The sequence below is a fragment of the Ictidomys tridecemlineatus genome, chromosome 7 (assembly GCF_052094955.1).
Source record: "Ictidomys tridecemlineatus isolate mIctTri1 chromosome 7, mIctTri1.hap1, whole genome shotgun sequence".
Classification (NCBI taxonomy): Eukaryota; Metazoa; Chordata; class Mammalia; order Rodentia; family Sciuridae; genus Ictidomys; species Ictidomys tridecemlineatus.
This window is the reverse complement of record NC_135483.1, coordinates 30,417,535-30,436,679: the sequence shown is the minus strand read 5'-3', so window position 1 is coordinate 30,436,679 and position 19,145 is coordinate 30,417,535. Positions and strand designations below refer to the sequence as shown.

Genomic DNA, 19,145 nt, shown 5'->3' with positions numbered 1-19,145 from the left:
ACATAAATTGTTTTAATCTAACTTCAAGGACTAGACCTAAGGCCTACATACAGAGGGTAGCACCCAAAATATAAAAATCTGGCAAAAAAAAAAGCCATGAATAATTTTAATGGGAAAGCAAAATGGGGGGAAGCCCAATGTGATCTGAAAAGATATCTTCTGAGCTTATCTCTTAAAAAAATAACAGTAGGAAGGGCCTGTTACCAGAAACTAAAAGAGAAAAAGGGCAAAAATGTATGAAAAGAGCATCTTAAAGGTCGTGAACATCGTGACACAGAGTGAGTTTTTAGGTACCTAGAAGAAACTTCGCTAACTAGAATTAGTCTATGAAAAGGGAAGTCCTGGGATGAAGGAGAAACAGAAGTTTGAGTGAGGCTCTCTTTTGAGGAAGTTGTACACTGTTTAATATTATTAAAAGGCAAAGCAAGTTAATGTCTATTGCTTTATTTTTCTCAAGAAGAATGAAATCTTAAGAAGTACACAAGTACTATGAAATGGAAATTTGTAGGCTAGGGTAGATGAGGATATACTGAAAGAACACCCACCTCTACTTTACTTGAACTGAAACCTCTTGGTTCAGAGAAAATTGAGTTATCACATATATTCATATGTGACTACAAAACCTTTAGTAGTAATCTTAGAGGAACTGTAGTGCATTTGTGAAAATACACTCTGCTCTGTGGTGAAAAACTCTAAAATATATAAAAGGGTCTGAATACAATTTTAAATATGAGTTTATGTGTCTTGTTCGAATCTAAAATTAGAGTTCTAAATGGTGAGTGGTTCTCCTCTAAGGGAGGATTCAGGAATCCATGTCCTTTCCATCTTGTATCCCTGCCATCTTTAAATAAGTTTCAGGTCACCATGCTCATTTGTAACAAGGCCATAAGGAGGACAAAAGCATGGAGGGTCAGCAATTGGAGCTTTTTAGGGTTGAGCTTAGAAATAACACATACCACTTTTGTCACCCTTCCATTGGGAAGAAATCAGTTTATTGAGCACCCCTGACCCAAAAGGAAGCTGAGAAAGTGTTGCTGTGTAATAAGGAAGAAGAAACAGGTTTAGTAATAACTGGTTATTCTCTAGTTGGAAAATGGAAGATCTTCCAGAAAATTGTTGAAAATCCAAATTTCAAAAATGGAGTTAAGAAATACAAAAGTACTACAGGCTTGAAAACACTTGGGAAGGAAAAAATCATGGCCACTGGAGTTTGTACCTCATCTTCTTCTGCATACTAGAAAGACATTTAATGAATATGTGACAATGCTAATAAATAAGAGCTGAGTGATCATATCATTTGGTGAATTTCTACTTTTTAAAGTCCTTAATGAATAAAAATCATTGTCAATCTTGAAGACAGTTTTGCACTATGCCTTGCAACTTTCCTACCTATGTCACGAACATTTTTATGAACAACTTGAATAAATTTGTGGCTATTTTAATAAAAAGGGATATTGAATTACATGGATAGAAAATTCAAGAGTAGTTTCAAAATGCTTTCTATGTCTAGAAAAGGTCAGCAGATTTTTCCTGAAATATGTCAGGCTTTTTAGGCCATCAGGTCTCTGCCACAACTAGTCATCTCTGCTGCTGTAGCTCAAAAGCTGCCATAGACAGCATGCAATATACATGAATTAATTATAGCCCAAATACTTATATATTAAGTATTTAAGTTTGAGATCTGGGGCTTTATATTTCTTCCAAGTGAAGAAATATAAAGCCCCAGATCTCAAACTTGGCTCCTAACTGAAAGAAATATAAAGCCCCAGATCTCAAACTTGGCTCCTAACTGAAAAATGCAGGGGCCAAGGATGTAACTCAGTGGTAGAGAACTTGCCTGGAATGTGGGAGGCCCTGGGTTCGATCTTAGAACCACAAAAATATAAACAAACAAACAAACAAACAAACATGCAGTTTCCTGAGTTTTCACCCTACAGCCCTGGAATAAGGATCTCAGCATAGAGTTTAGGAATTTGCATTTTAAAAAAGTTTCACAGTTGATTCTCATTGTCAACAGGAAGCAATGCTGTGAACACAATATATTTTTCAAGCAAAGGAAAAACCAATAGATCTTTTTTCAGTACTGGGGTTCAAACCCAGGGCCTTATGCATGCTAGGCAAGTGTTCTGTTACTGAGCTACTTCCCCAGCCCAAGAGGCAATAATTAGGTCAGTGAATTTAAGCTTATCTGGTCTGCAGTGTTGGGATGGATTAAAGAGGAGAGAAACTAGATATGGGGATTTCTCTTCATCTCATAATGTATAGCATTTAATGAGCAAACATAAATGCATGTCCTTATATATCATGCAATGTGTTAGCAAGACCAACTCAGTATGAGGGCCTGACAATGTTGTTATTAAGTTCTCTGAATATTTTAAGAATCCCATCCCCACCCCTTCCTTCCTGGCTCCTAGAAACTTAGAAGGATAGGTATGAAGTGGCTGCCAGATGGTCCTTAATCAGTTTTATTCAATAAAGGCTGTTGATTCTGTTGGTTGTAGAGCCCACTCAGAACCCTTATGAGTCCTAGGATAGGGCATAGGAAGGGGAGTGGGTGCACATGGCTGAGAGGTGACTGGTTAGGGCCAAAAAGACTGTTAGGTCAGCACAGATTGGAGTTTAATATATGTTTATATTGCTGTGCCTGCTGCCTTCTGGGAAGAAAAAATTAAAAATATACCTACAACAGGAAAAAGTGAGTTATGAATGATTCTTTTTGAAAACCAAAGTTATCTAGTTAGTGCTAGATTATTTAAGGATTGCCTGTCCAGTTTCATTTTTTCTATATGCTGATTGCCTTTTGGCTGATTCATCTGGTATTGTTAGCATTTCTGACTAAATGGTGAAGAGACAGGGTATCAGGGAAGCACCAAACACGTTCGGAAAAGGAATGTGTTCTCCTCCCTTCAGATATTAGGCTTAGCAACTTCTCAATTTGCTGCTCATGTACCACTAAAACAAGTGGAATACTGATAAAAAGCACTCAAAGAGAGATGGATGGACTTGTAGACAGGCTCTCCTTTTTATTGCCAGATTTAATTTATTTAGTATTGATACAACCCCACAGTTCATATTTTCCTCCCACAGGAAAAAAAAACCAATAGCCCAATTAAGAGTGGCAGTCTGGAGCTGGAAAATGGTATTTTGGCACAAAAGCATCTAAAAACTAGCAAGAGAGTTAGGTGCTCCCCAAATTATTTTGTCCTTTCTTTTCTGTTTTCCCTTTCCATTTTGAATGGAATCAAATCCAATATGAATCAAAAAGGGGAAATCATTCTTTATAATTTTAACCTAAAAACTCTAAATTTTAAGTATATACTATATAACTTGCAAATACCTAAAATTAAGACCTGTTAATATCCAATATTAATTAATATATTATGTAAGTCATTTAATATAATATAAATGTTTATTTTACATCTTTTTAGATTGAAAACAATAAATACTGGGCTGGAGTTGTGGCTCAGTGGTAGAATACTTGCCTAGCATGCATGACATCCAAGGCTGCAAAAACAAGCCAACAAACAATCTAAATAATCAGTATCAAAATTCTATTAAGTAAACACAAGAAGTTGAAGCATGCATTAAAGAGTTAAGAGAGGAAAGAACAAGGATGGAAAGCAAGTCCAGAAAGAAGAGGAGGCCATAAGAGGGTATGACCACCCCATGGCTATGAATGTAGTCTCATCTGCAGACACTCTCCTCTACAACCCTACAGGAAACACAGGCAGAAAAGGAAACTGAGATAGAAAGAGAATGAGACTGTTCATCTTCACCCTCTAACATTCCTCTTGGTGGTTCTGATTAGCTATTGTTCCTAGAGACTTCTAAAGCTTTGTGGAGTTTTCATGACTTAAGGCATACATGGTAATACCCCTTGGCACTTGCTCAATGAGCTGAGTGAAATTGATCCAAAAGCCCCAGAAGCTGCCACATTCCAGGTAGGGAGTATTTGGGCTATAATTATATAATTGTAATTACAATCTTCAATAGGATATAAAAATAGTACTGAAATAATTCTATGGTTAGTTGATGTGAGTTATTGTGAACTGAGTTTTAATTATAATTCTTAATGATGGTATTGCTGGGTCCCTGTTTGGCTTCACTGACATGCAATGTTTTTCTGACAAGTGTGGGAGTTAACACTTTTCAGACAATTTTCAGAATTGGGAAAAAGTTTCTTGGTGTTTAGTAGGGTTTGTAAATGATTAGATCCAGGATTGGTATCAACCAGCAGGGATTTTTAAAAAAAAATCAATATTAGGTTCTTTCCCATAATTGAAAGGCCATGTTAAATATTTATCATATAGTGTTCAATACTGTAATCATGATTGTATCCAATGTCTCTTCTTCCTCTCTGGGCTAGTGCTAGCACAAGCAAGATTCTCATATTAGATAAGGAATTTGAATATAAGCCTTTTAGTAGAGAAAGAAGTCCTATGGCTTTAAGTAAAGTAAGTGTTAAAGTCAAGGGTAAAAAGTTTGGCTCTCTACCAAGAGAGGCTTTAAGTTTACTGACAGATCTAGATGTGCAGATTGTGTAAGAGCCATCCGTTGTTTCTTAACACTTACAAAAACCCCTTTGCTCAGTATCTGCTCTATTGATTCTATTAATGTTTCCACTTAGCACACCAGGAATTTGAGTGCTCATATTTCTGTCCCATAGAATAGTTGCCAGGTAGATATAACATGATTACTTTGACTTGACAAAATCATCTTTTTCATTTCACTCTTTCACAATCCACTTGTTTTTCTGGGTTTGTTACTATAGCTAGCCTTTTAATGAGATCATGGATGTCACTTTTACCATTTTGCTTAAAGATCTGAAGATGCTTGGTACTCAGTAGCTCATTGTCTCTGTATTAGAATATTATAGTTCTACTTCCAATTTGAATCCTATTTTCTCCCTATGATCCAATAATTTTATCTGCATTGAAAGGTATTTTCAAAAACTAATGACTACAATGTTGCAGTTACTCTTAATAATTTCAGGGGCCAGGAAGTATGCCAGGAAATGGTTATTAATAGCAGAGTCATTTGACGCCATCTTTACAAAAAGAAAGAAGTGAGCTTAAATTTGGAGAACTTGGCATATAGTGTGACTGCTAGAGATAGGAGTTGAGGAATGAACAAAAAGTGAATATTAAACTGTATTTCAGTGTTAGCCAGTGCAAACTAACAAATCAGAGAATAACTCTTTTAAAATATGAATAATTTAATTCATCTATTTGGAAATCTAGTTCTGATTATTTTTAGGTAGCTGTGTATATCATTCTTACCTAGTAGAAGAATAAAGTGAGAACCATTTTGCTAATTTCTATGACATTGTTTTTCTCCAGTTCAAATCTCTACAAATGAATGTCTTGTTTGAAAGTGTCATATTTAAAAATAAGTTATTGATATTACTTTAAATAATAAGTACTAAAATTGTCATAATTTATTCCCACAAACAAAATAACAAGGTTTCCTTTAAGAAATGAAGTCAGAAAAGCAAGATTTCTTAAATCACGTTGGGAAGCTTTTTTGTAAGTAAATAAATAAATTCAGCATACTAGTGCACTAGATTCCAACTAAATAACAGGTGCTTTCCAGTGAGTTATTACTTCCTACAATTTGAGGGTAGTAAATATGATGTAATTGAATTTAAAAGTTAAGTAATCTAGCAACTGACATTACAGCCTTGTTCAACAGATAACAATAAATTCAACTCTGAAACTACAAAAAGAATGAAGTGGATCTGATATGAATGAAGTGGATCTGATATGAATTCTATGGAAATGTGTCTGAAATAAAAAATTGGAGTTAAAAAATTTTTACCAAATATTGTAAATATTATGGACAAGATGTGTTTTCATTTGTTTTGTTTATCCATGTGCATATATCTTGCTACATATTGTCCTTTTTACTAAAAAGTCTAGTAAAAAAATAATTTCAATTAAACTAGAAATTTTTAAGCAAAAGAAAAGAGAAAAGTCACTTCTACTTTTCTGAAATAAAAGGTGGTCATTGTATTTGAAACTTAAGGCAAGATGATAACATATATTATCTGATTAATGAAGGTCTGTGCTAGCTTTTCACAAGGATTTTCCTGGACAGGGAATTCTTAATATCTCTCAAAACTGTTTTAAACTTAGGTATATTAAATAACAGCATAATGAGTAATGTCTTCAATAACAGTTCATTTCACAATTATTTCTGGCATTGAACTTCAATAAAAGTCAGAATATAACACTAAAGGCATAATTCAATAAGGTATTTTAATAGAAAGCATTACAGCTCACCTTATGAAGGATTTAATGCATTCTTTTAGGTACATTGATTGCACTTTCTTATTAAGTCTTCTCAGCATCTCTCTTTGTAATTCACAAGTGAAGAGCCTGAGGAACAGAGACTAAGTTGTTTCCCATCACACTCCTAGTAATCTGGGTAGCCAGAACCTAAAGTTCAACTCAGCTCATGTGCTTAAAGGTAAGGCAACACTGCATTCTAGGCCATGTAAACTACCTTCAAGTAAACTAACCTGATATGAGGATGACTCTCAGAGAAAAAAGGCAAAATGGACTGCAAGTTTCCTGCTGATGATTTCTTAATGCAGTCTATCTCAAGAAAAAAATTTTTTTTGGTACTGGGAATTGAGCCCAGGGTTGCTTAACCACTGAGCAACACTCCCAGGCCGTTATATATTTTATTTAGAGACAGTGTCTCTCTAAGTGGATTAAGGCCTCCCTGAATTGCTGAGGATAGTTTTGAACTCACGATCCTCTTGCCTTGACCTCCTGAACCACTGGGATTATAGGCATGCTCCACTGTTCCCAGCCTCAAATGTTTTCTGATGGCTAAATAATAGTCGAATCAAATTTGGATAGTCTAGCAACTTTCCACAAGATAGAATGGGCTCACTGAAATAAGGTCCCCTTATTTAACTAATAGAAGACCATTTGTGACTAGATGATTCATGCACATTATACACATGATGAAAACTAAGGCTCCTTATCCCTAAGTTACCTACTTCTTCTCTCATAAAGCAACCATTGTAATTGGCTTCTGTTTTTGTTTGTTTGTTTGCAGCACTAAGGATTGAATCCAGGAGCATTCTACCTCTGAGCTATATCCCCAGCCCTCTTTAATTTTTTTTTTGTTGTTGTTGTTTGTTTTTGAGACAGGATCTTTGCTAAATTCCTGAGTCTGACTGTGAACTAACAATCCTTTTGTCTCAGTCTCCTGAGTTACTGAGATTACGTGTGTGTGCCACAGTGCCCAGCCCTGGTTTTCTATGGGTGTGTGTGTTTGTGTGTGTATAAATATTCTTTTCTATATGTGGATTTTTAAAATATATGTCTTACAAAATGGTAGCATACCACATGCAGTTCTGAATCTTACTTTCCCCCTGAAAATATTTTCTAGATTCTTCTCTAAGCAGTTACATCAAGGACCGATTATTTTTAATGATAGAATAATGTTCCATTATATAGATATGTCATATTTTAATCATTTCTTTGTTAGTTACCATTTAAAACATTTTCAATATTTTGCCATTGTAAGTAGAAAAGGGGAGTAGATTCTGCCACTAACACTTTCACACAATGGGGGGGAGGGGATGTAAAGAGTAGTACATCCTAGAGAGGGCTATTTGACAGAATCTAGTTGCTTTTTTGAAGTATGTAGCCTTTGAGCCAGCTACCTCACTTCTTGTGGTATGTCCTACTGATATGAAATGATGCATTTTTCTACTTACAGTGACAAAATATTGAAAAAAAATCTACTTTAAATATATATATATATATGTGTGTGTGTGTGTGTGTGTGTATCCAAGTGAAATAAAACATATGCCAACATAAACTTAGACACATAGATGTTCATAACAATATTCTTCATAATATCCATAAATAGGAGCAATCCAAATGTCCAACAATTGACGAACAGATAAATGAAACATGATACATCCATATGGTGGGATATATTACTTGGCAATAAGAAGTAGTGAATTTCTAATACATGATACAACACAGATACTACTCAGAAACATTAAATGAAAAAAGGCAGACTCCAAAGATCTTATATTGTATGATGATTCTATTTATGTGAAATGTTCATAAAAAGGCAAATACATAGACAGAAAACAGGATCAGTAGTTGCCTAGGGCAAACAGATAAGAGATTTATTTTTAAGGTGATGGACATGTTCAGAGATTAGGTTTTTGATACTTAAGGTTAACTGTACACTTTCCACAGGTGAATTTTATGGTATGTAAATTATTTATCAATAAATTTTTTTAAATGAGGCAAAGGGTAGTTTACCAAAGTAGGTATGATATATAAGGAATTTTGTATAGATGAAAGGGATTTATGTGGCTGATATAAGTTGCATAAAATAGAATCTACAGTGGAGGGAGAGAGAAAGAATACAACAAAGGGGACTAATAAGGTTGGCGGATCACAGACGATGTAAACTAGACTAAGAGCAAAAGTAAATTTGGAAGAGAGACATGGATAGGAGTAAGGACTTCTTTGTAAGGCAAGATAGGGAGAGGAGCTTGTATGTAGATCGAAGAGAAAAATGTGTGTTCATATTTGATGGGCAAGAAAAATGTGTGTTCATATTTGATGGGCAAGAAAAATGTGTGTTCATATTTGATGGGCAAGAAAAATGTGTGTTCATATTTGATGACCTCTGATTTTCTGGGTCATGTAAAAGGCAAAGTAAATATGTTTAAGGGATACATTTGGTACTTCAGCAGAATGATGACAGTTCAGACAACAAGTGTAGGAAATAAAAATAGGAAAACTGACTACATGGACAAAAGAATTTTGAAAAGATGTTAGGGCTCAGCTGAGTTTATACTAAAATATGTAAAGCACTCAGTCATCAAGGTTATACCTTCTTCTCTATCAGTTCTAGTCTTCAATGAGATAGAAGCAGAAAAATATTGATGAGTTAATTCTCATTTACTGTATTTAAACTGGCAGAACGCAGGTTCTTGCTAAGATTGTTAAAGAGAAAATTTATAAAAAAAAAAAACAAACATTTGGATATGTTTATCACAAACCAGTAAATTTCATGAAGATGTAAAAAATATCTTAGAAAATAAATTAAATTTAGTTAATCAATGTTAGATGTAAGTCATTGAAATTTGTAAAATATTTATGGTTTACCAAGACTCCACAGAACTTAGAAGTGGTACTGAGTATAATAATGCTTTCTGATTAAATGTAATTCTCAAAAATAAGGAAGAGTAACTTACCACCTGGCTAAGTTCAGAATGCTATACTAAGGTTCATAAATAGGGTGGCTTATAAATAACAAAATTTTATTTCTTATAGTTCTGGAGTCTAGAAGTGAGATGAGGGTGCCAGAAAATTCAGGTTGTGGTAAAGAACCTCTCAGGATTATAATCTGCTGTCTTTTCTTTGTATCTTCACATGGTGGAAACGTGAGCGACTTTCCTGGGAACCTTTTATATATATATACTTATCATCGCATTCATGAAGTAATCACCCTCTTGACCTAATTACCTCTCAAAGACTCCACCTTCAAGTTGAGGTGTTAGGATATCAAATTACAAATTGCAGGGAGGGGCACAAACTTTCTATCCTTGGTGCCATCTAAAAGATAAGTCCTTAAGAGGAACAGAAGGAATCTTGGAACAAGAATTCTTCCCCAAGAAACACTTCTGAACCTATGGGTGATTGCTAGATATGCAAATACCCGGGTCCCTTTCTCATAGGTACATAGAGTACCTAATGTGAATTAGGTACTCTATGGCTGCAACCCAAACCTTTTATATTTTTAACTAGTTATAATGCAGATGCTAATGTTAGAATGAGGAAGTTTTCCAACCTAATAAGAATTTAAAGGGAAAATGGTGAAGGATGGAAAAGATCAGAAAAAAATTATTTAAAAAATTGACCAGAGGGTAGAGGCCTCGGGTGAGTGTAAAGCTTCAATTCCAGAGTTTCTGGACTTCATTTATTAGAATATTTAGCTCTTCAACTTCCTAAGTAATTCAAACATTTTCTTCAAATACCTTAATATATTGGTGATTCCAAGAAAGAGGGTTTATTTAATGCGTGGGAAAATTAAAAGGGCTATAAACAGACATGAGAGTAAGAAAATAACCGGATCTCACAGGAAAAAAAAATCGAATAGTAAATATCTGTTAAATGTGATATTCTCTCTCTCTCTCTCTCTCTCTCTCTCTCTCTCTCTCTGTGTGTGTGTGTGTGTGTGTGTCTTTGGCCCTATAAGTCAGATGTGTTCACTAAAGCGCTCCCTTGTCTTACAGGACTGGACTCACGGAAAGCCAAATTCCAATGTGAGTTCGTGTGTTATAATGAAATTTAAATGTGATTATTAATGCTTTATTTTCATGACGACTTCAGTCTTATTAAATGTATCTCTCCGCTCCTAAAACAAACAAAACTGTGAGCTGCAGAAGTTTTATGTGGATTGTGCCCCTCCTCTCAACATACACATACAAACTTTTTGACACTATTTGCAAAACTCTTCTAGTCTCGCGAACTCTGTGTAACTCCAGCAGAAACTCCTCTGGGTCATTTGTCTCCCCGTTCGTCCTCAGGCAGAAGGCCAGGCGTCCTTCCCTCTCCCTAGCAGTCCTGAAAGTCCGGTCCGGTCCGGGACAGGGCGGGGCGGGAAGGGTAGGCTTACTTCACTGGAGCCGGAAGGGTGGGGGAACACCAGATGGGACCTGTCCAGCTTCGTAAAAACCACCAGATTTCTGACCTTAATATGTTCCATTAAGAATGTACCCATTTTGTAAGCTAGTTGTGTTTGGTTCAGCCTTTATAAACCTCAATAAGAACTTTCTAAAAACTTTTGTTTATCTCTGTCCCCCCGATCCGCAGTTTCCCGATGGTCCGCTCCCGGGCCCGAGGCGGGACGCCCCCTCCCCCGCCCCGCCCCGCCCCCTGAGAGGCGCGCGGAGCCGCCGCGCCCGGGTCGGGTCGGCAGGGCAGGCACGCCGGTGGTGGCTGCTACTGCTGCCGCAGAAGTCGTCCACCTCCGCGGTCCCTGCCCCGCGGCCTGCCCCGCGACGGCATGGACTACCTGACCACGTTCACGGGGAAGAGCGGGCGCCTTCTGCGGGGCACGGCCAACCGCCTGTGGGGGTTCGGGGGTGGCGGCGAAGCCCGGCAGGTGCGCTTCGAGGATTACCTGAGGGAGCCCGCCCAGGGGGACCCGGGTTGCGGGCCCCCGCCCCACCGGCCCCCGGCGCCGTCCAGCCCGGAGGGACCTGGTGAGCCCACCTTCCTTCGCCTCCCGCACGGCCGAAGCGGTCTGAGGGCTGGGGGAGGCAGCGGTAGCGGCGGGGTACACGGCCTGGCGACCGCAGGTGTGCCGGGACCCGGACCCGGAGCGGGCGACGCGGCGGGGCTAGCTGCGGGTGGGGTGAGGAAGGAAGGACTGGTTCAGTCTGGGGACTGAAGACTTTCGACTGCGTAGCTCTTCCTGCCCGGCTCTTCCTGCTTTCTTCACCTAGACTGGACTGACTTCACCCCGCCAAGTATTTCAAGGGTCTGATCCATTTTACCTCCCAGTGGGACGTGAATATTGAACCAATTATGACCGTCGTGGTTTTAGAGACTTATAGAACGCCGGATCTGCTTTTGTTTTGGCTTGGGTCTCTCCTTTTATTTGATATTTGCCAACTGTTAGCATTCACTTCCTGACATAAAATAAGAAGCAAATACTACTTCGTGATAGAAAATGCTTCACTTGCACCGGAGACTGATTGATTTTTGCATCTCGTACTTTGAAAGACTGCGTGTTATCTTGGGGTGGTAGAACTTTGAAACTTTTTCCCAGTTGAGCATTGTGTTAGTGTTCTTTCATCATAGTGACCTTGTCCTATTCTTTAAAAATATCAATAACATGATATTGACATCTTACAGAATTTTTTAAAGTGCTGCTAAAGGGGTATTAGGCAAAATACCCACGATCATATCTTTTCACTGTCATTCACTTCCTTTAAAAGGTGTCAGACCTAGTCATTTATATTTTATTTTTGTTACTTGTTTTAATATGTATTTAGGGGTTATGAGAGTAAATATATGAGCATTAGAGAGTTCAGAAAAAAATACAGGAAAGCACAAAATATATAAAATTATCCCTTCTCCTGACAGTAATTTCAAAGTAGTGAAACACTGAGAATATCCATTGATCTGTGTGTGTAGGTATGTAATTTAAGCTTTGGAGTTAGTGCAGTATTCAAATCTATTTTAGCATGGCTCCTTTAAATAATTTTCCTTCACTTCACATACAATATTTTCTTTATAGAATTCCTGATTATGGAATTAGAAAGCAAAAATAGGGGAAAATATTGTCTGTTTCTAAGGGCTTTGGACAGATGCAGAATCCTTTCAAAGGTGAGAACAGGGATGAGGTACAGAAATTTTTTTTTATCTTTAGTTTTTATTCTTTTGGTAATGGGCTTTGAGCCCAAGGGCCCTTTACCACTGAGTTACATCCCCAGCCTTTTTTTATTTTTTATTTAGAGACAGGATTTCACTAAATTATTTAGGGCCTTGCTAAATAACTGAGACTGGCCTCAAACTTATGATCCTCCTGCCTCAGCCTCTCTAGTATCTGGAATTACAGGCATGCAGCATCAGGCCCTGTGAAGTTACAGAAATTTCAAGTGTTCAAATAAAGAATTTTTTAAAAGAGTTTTCAGTTGCCTAACAGTTGATGTATAAGCAGCTTCTAGATGGATGGGGAATTCAGAAATATGTAAGGTAACTTAACTAGAAAGCAGTAAAATTAATATATTAATAAATATGCTCAAATATCTAATCTACATCCAGATCTTTTGTTCATAAACATGTATTGAGCATGCCTCTATGTCTGATATTTTTCTTGATTGCAACTTTAAAAGCCAAATTATTCTATTGAAGCTGCTTTATTAATTCATTGTACATTAAAAAAAAAAAAAAAAAAAAAAACTCTTGGTGCCTCCGAATGTCTGATAGGTTAGAGAGGCCTTATGATGTCACAGAAGTATGACGACAGTCAACTGGGCAGGTAAGCTAGTATTAACTTCTTGAAAGAATTTGGCAAGTTACTTATTCCTTTTGGGTCTATATTTTCTTGTTTCCTGTAAACAGGTTGGATTGGATGATCTGAATTTCCAGTTCTAGAACTTTTTTTATTTGGAGTGGAACTAGTGAAGATGATGGGTGATAAAGCTGGAAAATAGCATTTAGTGGTAAAAACTGAAATTAATATACTGCCTTCTGAAGACAGTTCAAAGAATAAGTGTTCTAGCAATCACTTGATCATCCTTTGCAGTGTTTAGACTAAGTTTGGCTTCCCTAAGTTTCTGTGACTTGAGAGAAGCAGCATGAATATATACAAGTAAAAAATAAACGGTTCTTTTAAAATTTCTAGCCACCCTTTGCTTAAATGAGAATTCTATTCTTTGGAGCTGCATGCCAGATGGGTTGTGGCTCTTGGGTTGATTTTTGCATTTGTGTCCTTTTAAGTATGGGTCAGTTTATTTGAAGGATATCCTTTTGCCCCATATTTTGTGGCTACCTTTATTTCTGTATGTGTGTGTGTGTATAGATATATATTTAACAACTGCTTAAATTACCTGCTGTCGTTCTTCCTTAAATTCTTGAAAAAGTTCTTAGTATTTCTTTTACAAAAACTTTCTCACTTGTAGTTTGGCTGCATTCCAAGGCCCCATTGTTGTTGCTCATGATCTTGTTCCTCACCATTTAATCTTCAGTAATGATGTTGATACAATAGTTTTCACATTGACAGACTAAGGGGAGAGCAGATAAAACTGGTTAGTGCTTCTGAAATTCTATAAACAACCTACTTACTGGACTATTAGTATTATTGTCACCTTACTCCTGTCCATGATGGCTGCTTTTGCTTTAGTGCTTGTTCACTCCAACATTATAGCCCCCTTAGGAAAACCATAACTGAGACTTGGACATATTAAGGAGATTGTCACACCATTGGTCTTATTAACAATTGCAAAGAAAACATTTAAAAATGCTTCTTCCTGCTTATATTAGTATTTTATTTAAAAAATTGTTTCAGTTCTGTAGTATTCTTGTTTGGGATGGGACCATAGCACACATTGTGTAGTCTTTAAAGGTATTTACTTTACTAGATCATATTTTAATAAATAAATAAAGATCAATAGATTAATTTAGAATTTTAGTATAATATGAACATGAAACAGCATTTATCAAAACTATTGTTATATCAACCTGTTTTCTCAGTTGGTGACAGAATCGTTTAAACATAGTTCAGCCCTGTTTAAATTTTCTTTTGATTTATATTTAGCAGTTTAAACAGCTCCTTTCAGTCATTTCTTAGTCACTTTATTTTAAAAATTAAGTCTCGTATTCAATTTAAAACCTATCTCCCTACTAATTTCCATTTCTGTTTAGGTTTGAAATAGAGGAGAGGTGTGGTCTAACTCTTAAAAATTCCTGCCCACCCTGTCCTAATGAATAACTCCTTTGATGTTGGGATGTGAGAAGGGAAGGAGTCTATATTTCCATCCTAGTCTTCCTTTGCCCCTTGGTGGGAAAGTATAGTAGTGGTTAGCATCATGGAAGTAGTAATGAGACCAATTCTGCTAAGATTGCTATTCTGTGTACAAGTGCTGACCTTAGTAGTCAGCAGTTGTTTTAACTTTGAATGTTAGGCCTTAAGCATTTTTATTACCAACCACAAGATTTTAGTTGCAAATTGTTGATTAAACTGGTCATCTAAACCTGCTGCTACATAACACATTGATGAGTGTTGTGTGTCTATGTGTATTAAATAGAGTTTATGAAGAATGAAGTAAAATAGGGACATTAAAATTTTATCACTTGAATTATTTTGCATCTCAGGGAAAAGCTTTAATACTTTTTCTTAAATCAGTTATCCCTGATGCTTCAATTTTGTGAGTTAGAATTTTAAGTAGGTTTCTTTTAACCTGGGTATTTTCCCTGCCTCTTACTTTGATAAAATATATATTTTTAAATTATTTACTATTTGTGACTGTAAAGGTATATAGAGCTGAATTTAAAAGGTAGCCTTCACGAAGCTTAATCTAGGAACAAAACAAATTATATTTTATTGACTTTAAATTTCAAACTCATTAAGAAATTATGTAATGGGTTCTTTTTTTCATATTATAGCACAAAAGTTCTATATACTGAATGTGTATATACCTGAAGGAGAAGCCTGAAGTTGATATTCTTCTTAACAATTCACTTTTGATAATAATGGACAATAAGTAAACCAAGACATGGACTTCTGATAACAGTCAACATTCTCTTTGGCTGCTCTTGAACTTTGGAGCCTTTATTAAATAAAATAAAGGTTACTTAAACACAGAACTGCAGTACCATGACAATTGAGATGACTTAAATGACTACTAAGTGATCAGTGGATGAGTAATGTATAGAGTAGATACATTGGACAAAGGGAATATATCTGTTGCAGGATAGAACAGGATGACATGAGTTTTATCATGCTGCTTGGAACAACGTGGAGTTTTAACACTTTTTATTTCTCGAATTTTTCACTTAATATTGTTTGAAATGTAATTAACTGGGGGAGTAGCTGAAGCTATGGAAAGTGAAACTGTCTATAAGGTAGAGAAGGGGCTACTCTGAAAGGTCCTTTCATAGTTACCTGTTAACTTATATTAAGAAATTCTTAATAAATTTTATTCAATGAGTGCTACTAATACAAAAAAGGAACATGTTTTTTAAGTGCAGACAAATGTTAGAGAAAGCCCCCAAATTTACTCTTGTTTTCTTGCAATCAGTAAAAGAGGGAAATGTGACTAGACATAAATAACATTGGCCCTAATATAAAGATAAACTTGTTACTTAGGCAGGCAGGAGAAACACAGCTATCCACAAACTAAGAATAAAGAGAAAAATTTTCTCATGGTACTCTATAATATAGCAAAAAACAAATATAAAACCTTATCACTTTAGTATGTGCAGATTGCAAATTCAGAAAGCTATTTTTTAAACACTATTCTTAAATTTAGGTTAGTGGTATAACTCCAAAATAATAATTAGTAATGGCAGTTTTGTATGGGGACAATATCATCCAAATGTACAGTTATTTCATAGTCTGAACTGAGGGATAGGGTTTTAATTTAAGTATAAATTTTCAATTATATAGTCAAGGCTCTGGAGTTTGTATTTTCTGAAATAGTACTAAAAATTTTCAATGATGGAAATGTTTTGTATCTGTGATATTTAGTAGCATATGACATCAAATGTGGCTAGTACAAATAAGGAACTGAATTGAGGAATTTGGATTCTGGATTCAAAGGAAAAGTTATTCAATAACATTTATTAAAGCATGATAAGAGATTTTAGGACTGTTGCCATAAGTATATAGGCTGTGGTTGTAGAATTTCACAATGAGGGAGAGAAATTGGGCCTAATTTCAAATATAGTATGGGAAAGAAGGAATTTATAGCCAAGAGGTAAGGTGGGAGTAGGTGGATGGAAAATTACGAAGAGGTAAGTAATAACAGGAGTAAAGGGAATTCTTGTTGGAAAAAAAAAAAAACAGGATAATCAGACTTCACCTCTGGGGTGCAGAGAAGGATGAGATTCCTGATCTTATGTGGAAGGTGATCAGATATCTGGAGGTAGAGGGTATTCCAGTTAAACTGATTTAGAAGGTTCTTGCTAAAATTGGATTTTACATGGAAGTGTACAGTCAAAAAAGCCTTTTTCTTTTTTTTTCTTTTGTGTAGTAAAATGGATGCATACTATCTATAAAGGAGTTCTTGTAAAGAGTAAACTATAAATCACCTTAAATTTAGTCATCCAGAGAAGTATTAGGGTAGCTATTACTACTGGGATCCCCTCTATGTGTATATAACTATAGCAAGGATGAATGAATACAAGGAGCAAGTAACAGAATGAAAGATCATACTTCATTATCATGAGAAATTAATTTCTCAAAGTACATCTATGAAGTTAGGTTGATTCTCAGAAAAAAACATTAACAGGTTGGTAACCTGTTAAAAACATCAACAGATCTTTTTTTTTTTTTTTTAGTTTTACATGGGCTGTAGTAAACGTGCTTTGATATGAGATTAGCAATTTCATCTCCCATTTTTTCCTCACATTCTGATATTTCTCATTATATTATGTTTACATTTTCATGTTTGTAAAAAATTTTTTCAACTTTATTTTTATAATTAAATTTTTCTGTTCAGTATTTCTTAATGGCACTTTTAGCATCTTGAGCCCATATTTTGATACAGTTGACATACTTTAACTCTTGTGGTTTCAGTAAAGTGTTCTCATGCAAGAAAGACTGTTTTCTTTTTCCCTCTGGAAAGTAATTTGGTTTTTATACACGAATTATTGAAATAATTCTTATATATTAAAAAACAATAATTTAACCAGGAACAGAAATGGGAATAGTCAGACTTGTGTGCCTGCCACATATGTGTATATGGGCAATAGTCTTTTAGAAATTACATCTTTCCTCTAGATTTCATGTTGATGGAGCAACCCCTTTGTAGAACATCTCTGGTCTTGAGATAGAGTGAAAAGAAAACAAATTTATTGTCAGCTCTATACAGTTCTCCTTGGAACACTCATACCATTTCTGTTCTTATTCCAGTGGCAAAGCAAGTCATATAGCTATGTGTAAAATCAGTGGAATGATGAGGTGTATTTTATATTTCTCCACAGGGAGAAATACAACATAACCATAAAATATAGTCTATCAAAATGACTAATTTAGAAAATTTGCCTAGAAACAATTATATTAGTTTGACAGAGATTTGAAAACTGTTAGTATTAGCTGTCATTAAGTAGGAAGTTATTAGTAAATAACATTTATTTTGTCAATTATCCAATCAACAGTTTGATTCCTTCAAAATCTCTTTTACGGTATTTCTCAAATTCATTGTGCATACAAATCAATCACGAATCAGCTGGTCTGATAAAGAACCTGAGATCCTGCATTCACAGCAGGCTCCTAGCTGATGCAATGCTGCTGGTTCCTGGAATATACTTTTAAGTAGTAAGGCTTTATATAGACTTTTATATCATGGCACTTTCACTTAGATTAGGGCTGCCAAAAAGCCCTTGGTGGAGGAAAAAAGGATGCTGAAAGGGGGATATTAGTAAGTAGGAGACAAAGAGAGGTGTAATGTTTTCAAATAAAGGTATAGAGATGCATGCAGAAGGAATTGGTTGGAAGCTTCACAGAGTTTAAGTAAAATGAAATTAGAAGAAAAAAATAAATCCATCAGGCGGGCCACAATGGTGCACACCTATAATTCCAGCCAATCAGGAGACTGAGGCAGGAGGACTACAAGTTCAAAGCCAGCCTCAGCAACTTAGGGAGGTTCCAGGTGATTTAGTGAGACTCCCTCTCAAAATAAGAGATGTTGCTCCATTCAACCCCAGCACCCCCTTCTCCAAAAGAAAAACAAATCAAATAAATAACTTATTTGTTCCAAAGCACACGTAGTGAACTCTGGGGAACAGAGAAGTGATTTCAGCGCATTGTGGAATCAGTAAAAGATGGAGCAAGGACAGTGAAAGATTGTACTTTCAAAAGTTCAACTATTAAAGAGATGGGGTAACATTTTAGAGAGGATGGGTACAGAGTTGAAAGAAAATTGAAGGCTTTTGTTTTGTTTCCTTTATGAATAAGGAGTCAATAGAGAGTGAAGAGTCCCAAATACAGACATTTTTCCTCCAGTACCTCATGATAGAGAAGATCAGTTAATCAGAAAAGCTATAATCAGTGTATCTTTTTTAGTTCAGAATATAGTTTTAAAGTATTTATATTATTTGAAATGATTCTATATTATAAAATATACAATCCATATTTTTAAAAAAATCATCAAACTTTTTTTTTCAGTAGCTACTCCCGAAATTATAATGTTCAGTTATAATGAGAATTTTTAAGTACATGGAAACTAGATCTCATATTAGTTTAGTTGTTGATTTCCAGGCTTGCTCTTATCCTCCAGTTTTCTTTCCCATTCTATTATCAAAATGATCTTTTTAAAGGTCAGATACTGCTTTGTTAATTTTCTGCTTTAAAATTTTTGAGGACTTCTGAGCTTGGTAATAGCACTCTAGATAATTCAGACAACCCCCCTGAGAACAAAACAC

The 19,145-nt window shown here is 35.7% G+C and overlaps 1 protein-coding gene across 15 annotated transcripts in view; it reads left to right on the top strand.

Moving 5' to 3' along the window:
* The window catches only part of Oxr1 (oxidation resistance 1), a 381,332-nt gene that overhangs the window by 291,928 nt on the left and 70,259 nt on the right, over positions 1-19,145 (top strand). For 2 of the 15 annotated variants that reach the window (XM_005316257.3, XM_013356995.4), the window contains exon 1: positions 10,926-11,254. The exons of 10 other annotated variants lie outside the window; for them this stretch is intronic. In XM_005316257.3, coding sequence (XP_005316314.2) covers positions 11,056-11,254 — 199 coding nt within the window. In that variant the 5' untranslated portion in view covers positions 10,926-11,055. Of the gene's footprint in view, positions 1-10,924; positions 11,255-19,145 lie in introns of those variants that run through there. 3 more of the 15 variants (XM_078016786.1, XM_078016793.1, XM_078016788.1) reach the window with 3 other exon arrangements.